The sequence below is a fragment of the Abramis brama genome, assembly GCF_963993115.1.
Source record: "Abramis brama genome assembly, chromosome: 20".
Lineage (NCBI taxonomy): Eukaryota > Metazoa > Chordata > Actinopteri > Cypriniformes > Leuciscidae > Abramis > Abramis brama.
The window spans coordinates 31,419,163-31,434,660 of record NC_139982.1 but is presented as its reverse complement, the minus strand read 5'-3'; the positions used below and the strand labels follow the sequence as shown (position 1 = coordinate 31,434,660).

Below are 15,498 nucleotides of genomic sequence, written 5' to 3'. Positions count from 1 at the left end.
AATCAATACAAGTACAGCTAATTTTGCCCCAGAATTCAAATATTTGTGTCTCACTTTAGTGTAAACTACAACATCAAACTCTTCTGATTCTTGATCTTCCAGATTCAGGACCATTAAAACGGCGTGAGATCACCCTGTAGCCCAAGACTGTTTGCCCACAGAAGCTAAGCAGGGCTGAGCCTGGTCAGTACCTGGATGGAAGACTCCTGGGAAAACCAGGTTGCAGTTGGAGGTGTTGTTAGTGAGGCCAGTAGGGGGCGCTCTGTGGTCTGTGTGGGTCCTAACACCCCAGTGTAGTAATGGGACACTATACTGTCTAATGAGCACCGTCCTTCTGACGTTAAACCGTGGTCCTGACTCTCTGTGGTCATTACAATTCCCAGGATGTCCTCTGGAAAAAGAGTAGGGGTTTAACCCCGGCATCCTGGCCAAATTTGCCCATTGGCCCCTGTCCATCATGGCCTCCTAATAATCCCCATATACTGATTGGCTTCATCACTCTATCTCCCTCCACCAGTAAGCTGGTGTGTGTGTGGTGGGCGTTCTGGCACAATATGGCTGCCGTCGCATCATCCAGGTGGAGTTGCACATTGGTGTGGTTGAGGAGATTCCCCCTTCCATGTAAAGCACTTTGAGTGTCAAGAAAAGCACTAATTAAATGTAATTAATCAGGATTCTTACATCATCATCTTGAGAAGCTGGACGGGAAAGGTAAAAATGTAAATATCGGGGTTAATCATAAAAATGTTTGGATATGACTTTAAAGGACAATTCCGGTGAAAAATGAACCTAGGGGTAATTAACACATGGTTACCAATCGATCGTTCCCTTGGATGTGTTTTCATGTTTTCACTAGTAAATCGCTAGTTAATACCACTAACAAGGCTCAAAATACCCTCACACTAACACGGTAGCATAATGAGGGGTCCCTACATGCAAACCGAAGCATTGAGAACTTTGTAAGTGTAATAAGAAGATACTTTATAAAGACAGTACATTACGCGTTTACAGGCAGGAGTCATCTTGGAAAACAGTCTCGACTAGTCGAGCCACGCATGCTGTGCTACGTGAGCTGGTCGATAGGAATTACATTTGTGAAATCTAACGTAGCACGGCGTTCGTGTGTGTCCGGAGTGCCCTTAGAACGAGTTTCCCGGCATGTTGTTGTTTCAACAGATGCCTCTACCACGGGATGGGGCGCCATGTGCAATGGACATGCTGCCGCGGGCTCCTGGACAAGACCCCAGTGCCTTTGGCATGTCAATTGCCTCGAGTTGCTGGCTGTACGTCTTGCCCTGCACCGCTTCTGTGCGTTGCTCAGGGGTCAGCACGTACTGGTCCGATCAGACAATACCGCGACAGTAGCGTACATCAACCGTCAAGGTGGTCTACGTTCCCGCCGTATGGCACAACTCGCTCGCCACCTCCTCTTCCTATGCGAAGGCTGTCTCCCTCCACCCTGAAAGTGTATGTTGCCGCCATTGCCGCACATCACGATGCAGTTAAAGGTAAGTCTCTGGGAAAGCACAACCTGATCATCAGGTTCCTGAGGGGAGCGAGGAGACTGAATCCTCCTCGCCCTCCTCTCGTACCCTCTCGGGACCTCTCAGTGGTTTTAACGGCCCTGCAGAGTGCTCCCTTTGAGCCTCTGCAATCAGTGGAGCTTAAGTTCCTGTCAATGAAGACAGCGCTCCTGGTTGCATTGGCCTCCATCAAGAGGGTAGGGGACCTGCAGGCATTTTCGGTTGACGAAGTGTGCCTGGAATTCGGGTTCCCACCACTCCCTTTCGAGATCAGGTGGTGAACCTGCAAGCCTTGAAGGAGGCAGACCCAGCCCTGGCTTTGCTCTGTCCAGTATGCGCCCTCTGTGCTTACGTAGACAGGACGCAGTGTTTCAGGACCTCAGACCAGCTCTTTGTCTGTTATGATGGGAAGCTGAAGGGAAAGGCTCTCTCCAAGCAAAGGTCGTCTCACTGGATAGTGGACGCATTGCTTTGGCATACCAGCAGCAAGGTCGACCGTGCCCCCTTGGTGTGACGGCCCACTCCACTCGGAGTGTTGCCTCCTCTTGGGCTCTAGTGCATGGCGCCTCGCTAACAGACATTTGTAGAGCCTCAGGCTGGGCGACACCGAACACATTCGCGAGATTCTATAATCTCTGAGTGGAGCCAGTGTCCTCTCACCCTAGCCGGTACTAGATTCTGCTAAGGTGTCTTCGCTTGCTCGCCATTCCTCTCCACGGACGGGATACCTGCGATATATCCTCAGGTGAGCCTAAGCCCTGAGTCTCCTCCAGCACTGTCGACGTCAACGCCAGAGTTATGCCACTGGCAGCTTTCGCGCTTGGCTAGGTGCCTCCATGTGCATGGTTCCCCCTCTGGGCGACCCCCATGTGTGTATTTCCACTGTAAGCCTCTCTGAACATGTGTCTTTCTCTTGGCAAGCCACCTTGCCACCCCTGGGGTTGAAATATTCCACCTGCAGCTGGACACCCCAGTAATACTCCATATTCAGCCCCTTGGGGTCATATGTGTATTCCAAGTCCCCCCCCCCCCCCTTTCGGGCTGGGCATAATTGCATATTTCCACTGAGATATGCTTCCCAGTGTACCTTGGTATTCCTGTGTTAAGTAGGAGTCCTTCGTCCGAGCTAGTCTCACGACAGGGAGCTCAGACTTGCGCAGGGCACTGGAAGACAGCCGAGGTGGCGTGATTAGACTGGGGACCCCATTTGTCGTCATCCGACGTAACTCGTAGGGACCATGAAAGGGAACGTCTCGGTTACGTATGTAACCCTCGTTCCCTGAGTAGGGAACGGAGACGTTACGTCTCCCTGCCACTTCCGCTGTAGCGCTGGGATCACCTAGTTCAGTCTCGACTCCTCAGCGAAGAAACATATCTGCATGTTGCCGGCGTACTTACTTACCCACGAGGTGGGGCGGAGTTACACTATGCAAATTCCGCAGACCCATGGCATTTCATTGCCATTGGCTCGTTTTATATACTCGAAGGTGATAGGCTTTCTAATCGAAACCCCATTCGTCGTCACTGACGTAACGTCTCTGTTCCCTACTCAGGGAACGAGGGTTACATACGTAACCGATATGTTTTATATATACTACAACCTACTGTATTTCCTTGGTGCATCCCTACCATCTTACTATGAAGAAAAAGAGAACATATGCACATGAATTAATAGAAATCTAGGCCTATTTGCTCAAAATTTGGCTTTCTTTGGTAGTACCTCTAATATCATAAACTATCGATAAACCATCACACGAAATGGCTATAAAAAGACTGGTACTTTTAAAAAAAGTAGTCAAAATAAGGCTTTCGTTAGGGCAGTACATCATATTTCAAGGCCTTAGTTCTGCTTGAACGCATACTCAGTGGCGGCCAGGAAACCACACCGCGAATTGGGCTGATGTTGCAATAGGTGACTCAGTGTGCATTGCCTATGCTAAGTTAATGGTTTATCATGCATACACGAAAGTCTGTATATTTTTTAATTTTGCAAAGGCCCTTTTAGTGGCTCTGTAATACTGTGCTAAGAATATCATGATATTCCCAATGCAAAGTTATAAACCCAAAATGCTTATAACCTGTATTTTTGCATATTGAAAAGGTGCACCTTGAATTATAAACAGCTGCCATGAAAACACACTTCTTGTATAAATTTATTTACTTAATTTAACTTTATTTTTATTTTATTAACTTAATTTTCTATTATAGAAAACTAAATTGGAGGAGAGTAAAGCCACTGTTAATCTTGGAATTTAAAATGTATAACCAATAACGCAAACTATGAAGTATATTTACTTACAGTACTATTGTTTCATTTAACTGCACTGACAGTGAAGTTGAATCCTGTTTGTTTGCTTTCAGTGAAAGCCTTTCACTGTTGATATACTCGCGTGATTCCCCAGCCATATTTAGCAGCGAGTCGTATGTCCACTCATAATGAGTAATGATAAAGTGCAACCAAGATCAAACAGCTTGGGAGAGATGAGTTTTGAAACAGTATTTTACTGAGTTTATACAACATATTAAAACCGAAAGGCACGGGCAAAATAGACAAGTTTTATATCCTCAAAAACAAATCAGAACTTTCATTTCAGCCGCGCGGCATATTTCCAAACCAATCATATTTCCTGTTTCAGCTCAAGGGGCGGGGCTTGAGAGTCGCTGTCAATCACTGGCGTCCAACTGAACTTTGGACTGTTGAACACGCGTCACAAAAATACTGCGATAACCTGGTAAAATATTACTTAAATAAATAGAATAGACAAATAGAATATTTACCGAATACAATCCAAGCAGCGATGAAGGTCCTTGTTTTATTAAGTTCAACATCTACATGACTATGAATGACTCTTGCAGGTAGGCTAAAGACATTTTTAAACAAAACAGTTTCAGTTCACAAAAGCATTTAAAATTCCATGACATTACCATGTTTTGGACATATACATAAATACCATGTTACCAGAATAATCAGGTGATCAATTATTGCCATCTCTGCCACAGTCTTTTTGAAAGTAATTGTTTGCTTAAAGTCTTTGCTGACATCATAAAATTGTAGCACAGTAGCTAGTTTTCCTTTTTTCCTGTTATAAGATACGAATGTAAAATATTTAGGCTTATGTATTTGTGTGTATATTATATAAACACACACAGTGTCATTTGCTGTTTTTGTTGCTGTTTCTTCTCCAAATTATTAATGCTCCTAAAGATAATGCTACATAAAACAAGAAAAAACTGACTAAGCTATTAAGAAGTACTTTGAGAAAACTCATCATCGGCCCTAAAATAAGAAAGACTGAACCAATGAGCACACAACCACATGAAATAAACAGTGTAAGAACAGTAAAACCAATCACTTTCCCTACAGTTTCAGGCTTTAAATGCCAATATGCCATTATAAATCCTAATATTAGCAGCATTATTGTATTCTGCACACCATATAGAGAAAACACAGTCACAAACTCCATTGAAAGTGTCGCCCCAATGATACAACACAGAAATGACCCGAGCACAAAGACTGGAGATTCAATACTCTTCTTTTCATTGTGAAATATGAATGCATAAGCACCGGCTGTGACTCCAGGAGCCGCGTGACACGCGATGAGCACATCTGACCACGACCTGACGCTGATGATTGTCCCAAAGACCAGAGATGAACCCAGAACAAATGGTATGGACATAAATAAAATGAAAAACACTGCAATACTTGCTATGAAAACCCCTATGATATTTTCTATTTTTGGACCGCTGCTACTTTTGCTACACTCAAAATCTCCGAGTACTGTGGGGTTTCTTTTAAATATTGTTGCAAGTGATGTTATCAAGGCCAAATTGAGCGGTATAGCAACATCTGGACACAGAAAATGTCTTAGATAGACCATAAACAATTCAAGCGCTGCAAATTTTGCCCCCAAATAAAAAATTGTGTCATTTCCTTCAGTGTAAACAACAAGAGCTGTAAATGAAACAAGTGAAATCCATCCTATGATTCCAGCCGCTCCTCCTAAAGTGTCATATTTTACAGACAAGAGCTGATTTTCCTCATTTACATTTTGATCTGTAAAGAGTTTCTCTATTTCTTGTAGTTTTCTCAAAAGCTCCAGCCTTTCTGAATTTAACTGTTTTTTCTCATTCAATGCTGAGTAAAATCCGTGAGCATTGAGCCAAACTAGCTTGTCTATTTCCGCTACGAGAGCTGCTGTTTGAGCAGGTTTGGGTTCAGAGTCTCTGATCATGTGAAATCTGCCTCCACATGCGTTGATCATTTCTCCAGCGATCCCTCTGGACGCTCCTGTCAAACGCTCCTGGTGATTTTGGTGCAGAAGAACAATGCAGTACTGAAGAACTTCTGCTCCCAGCAGCTCCTGGACTCGTTTCACAACATCACACTCTTCTGATTCTTGATCTTCCAGATTCAGGAGCATTAAAACGGCGTGAGGTCCAGGAGACGAGAGAAACAGCGCTGTTGTGAAGCTCTGTCTCGCTGTGTCGTCCTCACAGAGGTTTGGTCCAGTGACCAGCATCATTCTACGACCCTCGTCTGTAATTACTGGAGTCTTTACAATCTCTCTGTCCTCCTGTCCACCGTCTTTCCTTCCTGACAGAATATCTGCAGCGCTGAATCTGGAGTCGCCTCGCATTCCCACTATCAGGATCCTCACTTCATCATCATCATCATGAGAAGCTGAAGAGAAAGTCAAAGATGAAAATATAAGAAAATATTATTTGAATTCAAATCGAACCATCTACAAACTATACGCAGTGTTTGGACTCACTCTGATATAATGGTTCATGTAAAACATTTTTGGTTTAACACTCTCTAATGCATGTAATTTATTACAATTTTTATTTTTTGGAAAGAAAATATTTAGTTGCCTACGCATTTACATTGACTTACTGTACATTACATTACAACCCTAAATGCATGGTGTCCACTACAGTGGTCAGATTTATTTTTAGGTATCGAAAGTAAACTACAACAAATCTGTTCATTATTTTTAAAAGCATAATATACAAGACTAATTATATTGCTGTTTTAAGTAAAAAGAGAGTAGTGCATGCACATGCATCAGAACAGTATAGTTCTGCATTTGCATTGTACATTACCTTCAACATGTATAGCTGTGATGTGAAGAGCAAGGATCAGTGTGAAGAGCCATTTTGGTTCTGTCGTGTTTAGTTTCATTTTTCAACCTGGAGAGTAAAGCCACTGTTAATCTGTGAATTTAAAATGTAATCTTACCATATATCCTACCAAAAACTATGAAGCATATTTACTTACAGTATGATCGTTTAATTTAACAGCACTGACAATGAAGTTGAATCCTGTTTCTATGCTATCACTTTTGAAATCACACTTATTTCCCGTAATCGAACCAGTGTATTGCTACTTCCGATACTATCGCAACGCAGTCAGAGCTAGTTCTGCTTTATCTGGGAATGCCCATCCTGAGGCAACTAGAGAGTGCGTCAGCTCCAGTTCTTCTTTCTATTGAAGAATGTTTGTGAAATGGTCTTTTCAAGTATAAAATAAGTATAGATTGTACATGTACATATATGAATTTAATAGTGACATTTAGTGTATATAGATATGTCCCTTTTTAATAAACTCAGTGTGGAGGACATTACCAATATGTGTGTGCATGTTTACATGTGTGAACTTATTGTTTTTTAAGGTAAGTTTCAATATATGTATTAAAAAAAGAAAAGGTCAAGTTTTCCAAGATCAGGGAGTCATCTCGCCACGTTCTCTCAACTGTGATGTCCCTTTGCGTAGATGTGATAAAATCACACCAAGGCAAACCAGTTGTTGCCAACTGGCATTGAACTTGCCAGAAATACTTATGATTTCTTCTCAGTTTAGCCTGACCATTTCTGAATTTAATGTGTGTAGCTTCTGTTTGTCAACATTGGGACATTTGGGTCAGCTAACCCAAAGGGATGATCTTCAGTTGGATCATACACTTTAGTGTCAGGGCTAGCACCAAGGTATGGCACATCAGGGTGTGTAACAAACCCAGAAGCTGACGCATTTACACTACAAAAGTCACTGTACTGGTGTAGGACTTCTGGCTCAAGGTCAATATCCATTTTCATGGCAGATGTTATGAAAGCAGGACTCAGGAGAGGAAGATGGACGTTAATAGGATCTTTATTGACAATGAGCGGAATACAAGTAAGTGAGAAGTTTAATGATAATCTGCAGAGCGGGATACTGGCGGTGAACGGGAATGTTCCTTCTCACAGGCGTGATGACAGGTAGATGAAGAGATGGATGGCAGAGCTGATGCCGGAGACACAGAACGGAGACACAGAGGAACGCTGGAGAGGGATACAGGAGAGAGAGACGAGGAAACACTGGAGAGGAGACTGGAAGAAGTTCACCGGAGATATCGGTATGATCACAGGAGGAAACAAGGTAAGTGTCCACTTCGTATAGAAACAAGACCAGACAATGAGCTGGGGTGAAGTGTGTGTATATATAGTGGGAGTGATGAGGGTGGTGATGAGGTGCAGGTGTGTGTGATCAGTATTCAGGAGAAGGAGTGCGCTGTGATTGGCTGGTATACTTCTCATAGTTAAGCGTGGCTAATGCATTTGCTTCCAGAGTGGATTCTCTAATTTGCTCTCTTGTGTTCTTCTTAATGATGCATGATAATTCTAGCCTGGAAATCCAGACCTAAATCTGAAAGATTAACGGTTTGGCATCGACTAATGAAAATCGGCCAGCTCGAGGGGCGGCACCAAGCATGCTTTTGAAAATCTCACTGCACGCAATTGGATAACACTACGACCAATCACAACAAGCCCCATACGCTTAGCTACCAGCAGAGATAACTGGTAGATTAGACTCTTGCCGTATCCGGTCGGCAAAACAGCAAAAACGCCCTTCTTGCAAAGGAACGATTCGAGCGCCGTCTTCTGCTCCTCTTTTAGAGAAAAAGCCAAGTCTAACTCGTTCATTGTAGCGGCCAAAGCCGTTTCAAACAACTGGTGTTCATCCATAGCCAGCAATGTTTACTAATGACTTCAACGTCACAGCACTGTCGTCACCCCGGCTATATCAGATAACCCGATGCGATTGGTGCAGCTCGGATACGAGGGCATATTTAATGAGCATCATTACTCGACACCAGAGTAAACTCGCTGAGCAAATTCAACTTGTGCTCTCACGAGAACTCTGGATTTCCAGGGTATGATAATTCACGAGCGACCACCAAACTCTCAATATGATGATAACTGGGGACATAATTTACGTGTCTTGCTAATTTATAGCCATATAATGGAAGTTGAGGGAGTAAGGGGGCTTCAGGATGGATGCAAATTTCTCGAGATACTACACTGATAAGAGAAAACTGAGCCATGAGGAACTGAACCAAATTTCAAATCCACTAAAGTCATGTCTGAAAGGCCACACAAGATCTTGCAAATACTTAATCTTCAACGGACAGCTGGGTCTGGAAGGGGTCCTGATAATACATGATCAAAGGATCATTTTCAAAGGAAATGTCATTACTGCTGACTGACTAGATTTATTAGAGGCACTCAGTATATAAATGCTTGACATTTTAGTAAATTAAAGTGTGTGGGTGTGTATATATATAGTATATATATATATGTGTGTGTGTGTGTGTATGTGTGTGAGATAGACCAAAAAACAATACAAGTACAGCTAATTTTGCCCCAGAATTCAAATATTTGTGCCTTGCTTTAGTGTAAACTACAACATCACACTCTTCTGATTCCTGATCTTCCAGATTCAAGACGATTAAAATGCCGTGAGGTCCAGGAGACGAGAGATTCCCACACTCGAAGGATTCTCACAATCAGTGAATCAGTGTGTGAAGTCGTGGATGTGCAAAACGAGCATTAGTGGTTAAAAAGTATATAAATGTTAATATTTTTTTTAGAAAATGACCGATGGTTTGGCTAGATAAGACCCTTATTCCTCGGCTGGGATCGTGTAGAGACCCGTTGGACCCCATTGAAGTCACTATATGTGGAAAAAAACCTGGATTGTTAAAATCTTAATTTTTTTCGACTGAAGAAAGAAAGACATGAATATCTTGGATGTTGTGGAGGTTCATTCTGAAGTGAACTAATCCTTTAATCTGAATGTATGTCACATTGAATATGTGAATCTAACAGCATACATTTAGTCATATAAACTTTAAATGAAAGGAAAATTTATAAAAATCACCAAACTACATAGAGGTAAGCAGATACTAACCATCTGAAGATATCATATGAAATGCAAGAATTGATATAAGGAGCAGCTTTTGGTTTTGTCGTGGTTAATTTCATTTTGTAACTCGAGGTCTGTTTCATAAAGCAAGTTGAGCTAAAATCATTCCATTGTTTCACAATTCTATGAACATTCTGTAAATTCCGTGTTTAACTAACTCGTGAAATATCATGTTCACATGAAGGTGTGATGTTTAAAGAGAACAGCCGATCGAGATGGTGAAACATAATTCAGCTTATTTCAGTTCACTGATGAAGATCTAGAGATATTTTGAAAAAATATGAAGGATTTAAATACATTAACTCAGCAAGAAGGAATATGAGAGGACTGTTTGAAAGAAATATCTTGAATATATAAATGCACTATAGTAGATAGTTTGTCTAATTTCACAACAAACTTAAAAAACTTGTAATCCTAGTGATTTCAAAGGCTTAATATTCAAATATAATATCAAATATTTTAAAGCTTATTTATATAAAAGAAAATCTTAAGCTTATTAGTTCCTAAAATGTAAACTAGATATTTTATTACAAACACATAATACAAAGCAATGTTTTCAGATGTTTAATAGATGTTTTGATCCAGAGCTTTTGCAACAATTATAACTTAGTCACTGTTTGTCACTTGAACTGATGCAGTCTGCCTTCTACAAATTACTATTAACAGTAATACTGCATAAAACAAGTAAGAACTGACTAAGCTTTCAAGAAGTACTTTGAGAAAACTCATCATTCACCCTAAAATAAGAAAGACTGAACCAATGAGCACACAACCACATGAAAGAAACAGTGTAAGAACTGTTAAACCGATCACTTTCCCCAGAGTTTCAGGCTTTAAATGCCAATATGCCATTATAACTCCTAATATTAGCAGTATTGTTGTCATCTTCACACCAAGTACAGCAAACACAGTCACAAACCCCATTGAAAGTGTCGCCCCGATGATACAACACAGAAATGACCCGAGCACAAAGACTGGAGATTCACGACTAATATTTTCATAGTGAAATATGAATGCATGAGCCCCGACTGTGACTCCAGGAGCCGCGTAACACGCGATGAGCACATCTGACCACGACCTGACGCTGATGATTGTCCCAAAGACCAGAGGTGAACCCAGATGAAATGGTAAAGATATAATTGCTATCCACGTACGTAGAAGAATGATAATATCTGCTATCAGATCCCATATGGTATTGCTGACGTTTGGTGGACAACTGCTACTTATGCTGTCTATTGTAAATATAGTTGCAATTGATGTTATTAAGGCCAAATTTAGCGGTATAGCAACATCTGGACTCAGAACATGTCTTAGATAGACCATAAACAATTCAAGCGCTGCAAATTTTGCCCCAAAAATCAAGATTTTGTCATTTCCTTCAGTGTAAATAACAAGAGCTGTAAATGAAACAAGGGAAATCCATCCTATGATTCCAGCCGCTCCTCCTAAAGTGTCATATATTAAAGACAAGAGCTGATTTTCTTCATGCACATCTTGAGTAGCTGAAAGAGAAAAGGTAAAGATAAAAATATCAGATAATACTATTTGAATAAAAAGTAGCCTAAATGATCTACTAACTATATACAGTGTCTTGACTCACTCTGATATAATTGCTCATGTAAAACATTTTTGGTTTAACACTCTAATGCATGGTAATTAATTACATTATGTTTATTTTTTTAAAGAAAATATTTGCTTACAAATTTCTATTGACTTACATTAAATCCCCAAATGCATGGTGTCCACTACAGTGGTCAAATTTATTTTTAGTTATTGAAAGTAAACTACAACAAATATTAAAAATTTGCATATAAAAGCATTATGTACAAGACTAATTATACTGTTGTTTTAAGTAAAAAGACAGTAATGCATGCATCAGAACAGTAGGCCTATAGATCCGCATTTGCTTGAAATTGTACATTACCTTCACCATGTATAGATGTGATGTGAAGTGCAAGGATCAGTGTGAAGAGCCTTTTTGGTTTTGTCTTGTTTAGTTTCATTTTTCAAACTGGAGAGTAAAGCCACCGTTAATCTGTGAATTTAAAATGTAATCTTGCCATATATCCAAAATTCTGAAGCATATTTACCTACAGTATGATCGTTTAATTTAACAGCACTGACAGTGAAGTTGAATCCTCTTTGTTTGTTTTCACTTTTGCAGTAGCGCCGCCGCCGGCACGAGCAGAAAAAAAAAAATTATATTATCTATCATTTCAATGTGTGGGGAATTGGCAAATTTGCGCCCCTGCTTGCTGAGAAGATGCCGTGCACATAAGCTGTTTGTTTGAGAAGGGGAAAGGGGAGGGGTGCGGAGGCGCGGATCCATATAGTTATCTAAGTAAGCCACACCTCGACTTTCTTTCAAATAGCGCACATTTCATTCATAATATTATAAATACAGGCCTCTATATTTCCTGCACATTTTTGTTTTTCTGAATTGTCTGAATGGCTAATAAAAATAGGTAATACAAAACGATTACTTGGTCACCACCACCAAGGTGAATTGGTTTAGTCTTGACTTGTGGACTCGTCGTGAGTGACAGTTGTTATGGGGGGGATCAGGGGAAATCTGTTGATTGTCGATGTCGAGTGCCAAATAAGAGATGGACAAGAAAGGTCAAAGCCATCAGATGCCCAATTTAGAAACGAGCGAAAGATAAAGCAACTGTTTTCTCTGTATGATTACGGTATCCATGTCATGAATGAAGGGGCAATATTAATTGGTGGGTATAACTCTTATTTGTTAGCCTTTTTGCTATGATTCTTGCTATGCTTAACAATAATTCGGTTTTAACTCAAACACGAGATCTAATTTCACCATAATATTGTGCTTTGCAACAAAACTGTTACAAGTTCAGTTATTACACTGCAAAAAATGCTTTTCTTACTTAGCCTAGTATTTTTGTCTTGTTTCCAGTCCAAATATCAAACATTTCTTAAATAAAGATGTAACGTTATTTGACTAAAGTAGTAAAATGACATAAGATATTAAGTCTTGTTTTCTGGGGAAATAAATAAAAATTGAGTTTTTGCTTAAAACAAGCAAAACATGATCTGCCAATGGGGTAAGAAAAATAAATTTTTTGGGGGGGGGGTTTGATACTGATCGAGTGATTCCCCATTTACCATTGAGTCGTATGTCCACTTATAACATAAGTAATCATATAATGCAACCAAGGTCGAGCTTGGAAGAGATGAGTTTTGATACAGCATTTTCAGTGAGTTTAGTAGGCTATAAAACGCATATCAGAACCAAAGGCACGCACGCACGACAAGTTTTATATTCTTTACTTAAAAAACAACAATAACTTTAATTTCAACCGCTCGGCGGTTTGTTTCCTAACCAATCATATTTCCTGTTTCAGCAAAATGGGCGGGACTTGAACGTGTCGCTGTCAATCACGTCTAACTGAATTCTGGACTACGAGCAGAGAGAGCGCCCCGGCCGCACGCGCGCACTCTCACGTCTTCAAACAACACCACGTCGAGCGCTGTCTTGCTCTTTCTTCCTCGTGCATATTAATCAAAATCAACTGACACGATAATAAAAGGTCGGAAGACCGCAGTTTCACGTGGAGCATTTGAAGATTTTTTTCCTGAATTACCGTGAGGTGTGAATTGTGCAAAAAAAAAAAAAAATTGCCTTATCTTCTCTAAAAACCGTTCCGCCCATTCAGCTGACATAAACCACAGGTTCAGTAAACGAAAAAAACGATCCAGTGATGAAATGTTTTCTGTGTTGACACAAATCTTGTGTGATGTCCTAATCTGCCAAGATAATCACACAACGCGTAGGCTACACGTCCACTAATGACACGTTCGATACGCAAACGAATGAGTCCTTTGAACCATTCACTTTAATGAATGGTTAAAACAACTGTTCTGTCCAACACTGAGCTCACGAGACGTCTGAATCGGTGTATAGAAAATCAGTAGGGTAAAGGCCTGTTCACACCGGGACGACGTTTAACGCCTCGTGACTAAACAAAGGACGCCAATGTGAGTGTGCACACCGACACGAAAAACGCCACCCGTAAAAGCGTCATTTAAAAAAAAACGCCCCGGGTTCGTTTTTTTGGTTTGACGCACCGCGTCAAAAACTATCCGACCAATGAGATTGGCGCTTTTGCTCACGTGTCTGGAGCTTCTGAAGTTACAGTAAAACACAACTTGGGGGCGCTCAAACACAAAACGGTCTTGCCGAGCACACATACGTAACGGCGAAGAAGATATACGCCAAGTAGCGTCTACACTGCCAAGACGAGGAAGATGCAAGGCAAGATGAATGTAGAGCTGCTGGTCTCGTTGGTGTCAGAACATAAAGAACTATATGACAAACGCCACAGCGACTACAAAAACCTTGTGTACCGGGGTATTTCTGTTCTACATTAAGCGCCATCTAATGTCAGGGAATGAATTTGCATGTTCACTCGGCTCATCGTCAGCAAAAATCCCTTGGGTGTGAACACAAAAAACGCGTTGAAAAACGCCGGCGAATAACACGCGCCGATATTCGTCCCGGTGTGTACGGCCCTTAATACTTAACAATAATGTTACATTTATTAAACTCTAGTTAACTACATTAATTAACATACTATTAATAAACTGCATTTCTACTGCATTGTTAATGTTAATTTTAATATTTAGGCTACTAATAGGCTAGCCTAGCCAACATTATTGAAATCAAAAGTTGTATTTGTTAGACAACTGACAAGAAAGACTGAACCAATGAGCACACAACCAAATGGTAAAACCAGTATGATAACAATTAGGAACTGAGTCAGCGGTTTGTTTTTTAAATTGAAATGTACCATTGTAAATCCTAATGTTAACAGAATTATTGTCATCTTAGCATCTTAATTTTTGAAACATTAAAGAGAAGATACATTACCTTCTGCCTGTACAGACATGATGTGAAATGGCAAAATCAGTGTAAAAAGCAACTTGGGTTTTGTTCATTTAATCGCACAGCCTAAAGAATACATGTAACCAAATGTAACTTTGAACATCTGTAACTCGGATTACCCAGATAAACGAAACTGGAAATGGTAAGACAGTTATATATATATTTTTTTTTACTTGCAGTCAATTTAGAAACACTGTAATTGTAGTTCCCTTTCTTGGTCACTACGAGTTACGTCAGTGACGACGAATGGGGTTTCGCTTAGAAAGCCTATCACCTTCGAGTATATAAAACGAGCCAATGGCAAAGAAATGCCATGGGTCTGCGGAATTTGCATAGCGTAACTCCGCCCCACCTTGTGGGTATACAAGGAAGTACGCCGACAACATGCAGATATGTTTTCGCTTCGGAGCCAAGTATTCACTTCACTCCACAAGCCAAGTCTGAGATCTTCTCTTCAGTCTTCGAAATGAGCTTCTCTCCAGGTGTTGGTGTGACAGCGAGTTACAGCGAGTGCACATTCCCTGCTGATCTGTGCAGTGATCTGCTAGTGTTTGTGTGTTCATCTCCCTAGTCGCTTCAACACTCTGCGGAGTCTTTATTCTCTCACAAATGAGCTTGCACATAGCACGTCTTTTTAAAGATGCCTCGCCCGTGCACTTCTGATTGCGGTCGCGTTGTATCCGACTCTGATGGGCACAATCGCTGTCTTGCGTGTCTGGGCGTTGACCACGCTAAGGCAGCATTTGTGCATTGCTTCGGTCAAGACTCAGTGATCCCTTTCGAGGGATAGTCCCCTCATCCACACTGGTACTTCGGCTGGTGGC

The 15,498-nt window shown here is 40.9% G+C and overlaps 1 protein-coding gene across 2 annotated transcripts; it reads right to left on the bottom strand.

Annotated features, from left to right (window-relative positions):
* Nucleotides 1–4,329: 4,329 nt before the first annotated feature.
* LOC311071552 (uncharacterized protein) lies at nucleotides 4,330–11,840 on the bottom strand. 2 transcript variants are annotated; one of them, XM_084095951.1, is made up of 3 exons: nucleotides 6,802–6,922; nucleotides 6,627–6,713; nucleotides 4,330–6,204 (listed from the first exon to the last, which is right to left on the bottom strand). In XM_084095951.1, exons 2-3 carry the CDS (start codon nucleotides 6,703–6,705, stop codon nucleotides 4,676–4,678), a joined length of 1,608 nt encoding a protein of 535 aa, XP_083952077.1. In that variant the 5' UTR covers nucleotides 6,706–6,713; nucleotides 6,802–6,922; the 3' UTR covers nucleotides 4,330–4,675. The 2 variants fall into 2 exon arrangements, with proteins under 2 accessions (XP_083952077.1, XP_083952078.1); XM_084095952.1 differs by lacking the exons at nucleotides 6,627–6,713; nucleotides 6,802–6,922 and adding an exon at nucleotides 11,690–11,840.
* Between the last annotated feature and the right edge of the window lie 3,658 nt (nucleotides 11,841–15,498).